Source organism: Miniopterus schreibersii (assembly GCF_964146895.1).
Source record: "Miniopterus schreibersii genome assembly, chromosome: 6".
Lineage (NCBI taxonomy): Eukaryota > Metazoa > Chordata > Mammalia > Chiroptera > Miniopteridae > Miniopterus > Miniopterus schreibersii.
The window spans coordinates 75,103,618-75,107,270 of NC_138107.1; the positions used below are offsets into that span (position 1 = coordinate 75,103,618).

The following is a 3,653-nucleotide window of genomic DNA, read 5'->3' on the forward strand; positions in this document are numbered from 1 at the left end:
ATCTGTCTAAATGAAATGCCCTTTGAAAGTAGTGAGATTTTTCTTCAATCTATGTTTCTTTACTCCTTCAGTAGGTTAAATACAAGACTTTTTTTTTCTTGAATGTAGGTATGTTGCTCTTATAAGGTAAGCTAGGAAAACATGGGAGGAAAAACAAAAAATTTCTTCTCCAACAGGGATAATTTGAGATTTTAACAATATTACTTTTTCATTTGCTTGATTACATAAAGTAAAACTTGACACCTACTTACTTAACTGTAGTGATGTCTTCTTGATAACCCATTTAGGTAAAATTAAATGATCTTATCCTTAGGTGCTTTGCACCCAATGCCTGTGATAGAAAAGGCTCAGTATTTGGAAAACAGGGCATGCTTGAGAGGTAGCACCTTGTAAAGAATGTAATTTGACCTTTGACTCAACCTCTCTGGGTAAATTTTAAATATTATAGAACAAAATAGAAAGCCTTGAGGTGCAATTCTGCCCCCTTTCCTCTGAGAACTGTAAGCCAGTCAGAAGCTATTTCAGATATTAAGCTAGCAATGTGTGTGCCTCTCCTTAGTACTTCAGCTGAGAAATAAGATTCATCACTAGAAATAGAGATAGATTTCTATATAATGCCATCCTCATCAATCTCCCAGAATATTATTCCCATCTACTTCCATTGAGGTAGTTGAATCAGGTATAGCCAGAAACATTTAATTTTCCCCCTTCTGCACTATGAAAAATGTATCTGTAATATTTAGCATTATAAACCTTCCTAACTCTGGGGTATACTTGAATTTGATGGCAATTAAGGGGGGCAAAAAGCTCTTAGACAACTTTGCAGCTTTTGATTAAACCACACCAAGAGGCATGTTACAGTGATAACAATGAAGCATTAAGCCAACTATGTTAAATCCTGCTCTCCGCTTAAGCTCATCATGACCTGTTTTTAGTGTCCTGTAATTTACCCTTTGGAATGCTTACTCTCATCAATAAAGTGTTCAACTTACAGAGGAAAAAAAGAGAGCCACCAAAGGGAACCCCCCCCCCCAAATGACTTGTAGAAAACAAGTTATTTCTTAACTTTTTATTGACATTGGCAAATTAAAATAGAATAAATTAACAAGTATTTTTTCAAAAAAATGTTTTGTACAAAAATACTGTCAAAATTTCCTAAAAAGCTTTCAACACAGTAGTATCTTTTCATGTACTGAATATAACTATTAGCACAGTGTCAAAAATGTTGAAGACAGAAACAAAATAAAAATCTGTGAAATGTTTGCCACTGACGACATTCCACACCCTATTATTGTCTGTACATATGGGGGAGGGGGAAAGCCAACGTGAAAGTGAAGAGTATGACTTTTCCTGATCCAGAATGGCTTGGCCCACATCTGTTTAATCTTCCAGTTTAGCATATTTTAAAAATTAGTCTGTACTCAAATGCATAGTTAAAATAATGAAGCGAGATGGCAGAGTTTGTGCATCTGCCCTTCAAAGTTCATGCAACCGACTAATGCAATTTTTCCTTTCACTCATAAATTTGAATGCAGTTCAGTCATTTGAAACCATCTACAAAATCCACAAGATTAAGCAGTTTGCCAAGATTAATATCTAACAGTTGAGCACTGGAGAAAGTGAGGAAATAAGAAGTAAAAACAAACAACAAAAAAGACCAAGTTAGCTAGATATTTCAACTACATAAGGGAGGTGAATGTCAAGGCTACAAAAACGAAACAAAAACAGGAAAAAAAAAAAAAAAAGTGGCAGCAATTTTTTTTTTTTTCAACCAATTTGTACAAGTTTATAGTTTACTTTGTTTCCAAGTTCTCGAACCTTTCAAGAGTTGAAAAGTGAGATACTGTGTCTAAGGGAATGTTTTTTTCATTCACACCGAAGAGGTTGGCGGGTTCGATTCCTCTCGCCGGGGCTTCCCATCGAGTCAACAGCTCACTCTGCTGGGCTGCTGTTTGCACACGAAGTCCGTCACGAAGTCAAACTCGTTCTGCCCCAGCCAGAGTTCAGGCAGCTCCTTGATGCGGTCCAAGCCCATTTCTATCACTAGGGACATGAGCACTTCCTCGTCGATGAAATCAGTGTCTATGACATTGGGCGGCAGCATTGCAGCGGGGACGTGCGCCACGGAGGCGGGCATGTTGCCGCCGCCGCCGCCGCTCCCGCCGCTGCCCGCGCCGCCCGCCGAGGTGCCGCCCGCGCCGCCGGGGGTGCCGCTGCCGCCCGCGCCGCCGGGGGTGCCGCTGCCGCCGCCGTGCTTGGGGTTGCAATCTCGGAAGTGCTGGTTGGTCCCGTTCATCTGGTGGCCCGCGGCGGAGTGCAAATCCGGCATGTAGTGGTTGTGCGGGTAGGGGTGATGGTTGAAATACTGGTTGTTGAGCTTCTGCAGCTGCATGCTGGCCGGCAGGGAGCCTCCCTGGCTGGCCACCGGGGGGCCCATGAACTGGGAGTTGTTAAACCTCGCCGCCGGGGCCAGCGCGCTCGGGGGGTGCCCCCCGTTCACAGTCCCCGGCCCCATCGCGTGCCTGATGCCGCTCGTGGCGTTCATGTTGCCCGCGCCGTAGTGTATGTGCTCGCCCATCAGGGCGTTGAAGGCGTGCTGGGGCTGCTGCTGCTGCTGGTGGTGATGCGGGCTCGGGAACTGCCCCATGCCCAGGCGGTGGGCAGGGTGGTGGTGCAGCCCGTTGGTGCCGTCGGGGAAGCGCCCGTGGTTCATGGCCATCATGTGGTCTGCCATTTCCAGTCCTGCAAGGGAGACGCGCAGACGGTGAGAGCCGCGCCACACGTGTCGCCCACCGCGGCACACCCCACTTTTTCTCCCCACTGCCCCCCGACATCCCCAGGCGCACGTCGGCTGCGAATCGCCACCCCCAGGGATCCCACTCGGAGCTTGTGCACCACGGAGGACCTGCCACCCACAGCACAGCCGGGTGCTGCACACACAGCCCTGGCCCCTGCGACCGGCCCCGGGCGGGAGGACCCGAGCCCGCACCCCCCTGCGCTCCCCGAAGTCGCCTAATAAAGGAAGTGCCCTGCAGCCCTGCCGCGAACTTCGGGCATTCAATCAGCCCTCCGCGTCCTGTGGTTGCACATCCTGTTGTTATTCCCCGGCTCCGCCTCGCGCTCTTCCTCCGGGCAAACCCAGCCCTCGGAGCGCGCGGCGCTGGCAGGAGCCCGGCCCGCCGCGCCCGCCCGGCGCTTACCTTCCGTCCTAGCGATTTCTGCTCGAAAGACCGAGGGCGGGCGCGCGGGGTCCAGGGCGCTCAGCAGCACATAGAGGGGGCCTCCCTGGCGTGCGGGGCGCTCGCGGCCGCGTTGTCGGCGCCGGGGTCTCGCGGCGGCTGCAGGGGCAGAACCGGAGCCGTTCTCTTTTATTTTCCCTCCGCTGCCCGCACAGCTCGGCGAGACCGCCCGGCAACTGCCAACAATGAGCTGTGTTTCTTCGGGCTTTGGCCACAGTTAATATAGGGGATCTCAGGAAGGGCGGAGCTAGAGCCTGCCGGTCGGGCGGCAAGAAAAAGCGGATTCTGGAGCTCCGGGCACGCTGGACCGGGTCTGGGACCTACGTCCCCCGGGGCCAGCTGCACGTGCGCAGAGGCTGCAGCCGGCCGGGCGCTGCCCCGCTGCCCCCCGACTCTGGTTTCCTCCTGGCCCAC

At 50.9% G+C, this 3,653-nt stretch overlaps 1 protein-coding gene across 1 annotated transcript; it reads right to left on the reverse strand.

Annotated features, from left to right (window-relative positions):
• Nucleotides 1-1,054: 1,054 nt before the first annotated feature.
• On the reverse strand, nt 1,055-3,425 carry CITED2 (Cbp/p300 interacting transactivator with Glu/Asp rich carboxy-terminal domain 2). The gene is made up of 2 exons (XM_081140053.1): nt 3,201-3,425; nt 1,055-2,742 (listed from the first exon to the last, which is right to left on the reverse strand). Exon 2 carries the CDS (start codon nt 2,732-2,734, stop codon nt 1,925-1,927), a length of 810 nt encoding a protein of 269 aa, XP_080996179.1. The 5' UTR covers nt 2,735-2,742; nt 3,201-3,425; the 3' UTR covers nt 1,055-1,924.
• Between the last annotated feature and the right edge of the window lie 228 nt (nt 3,426-3,653).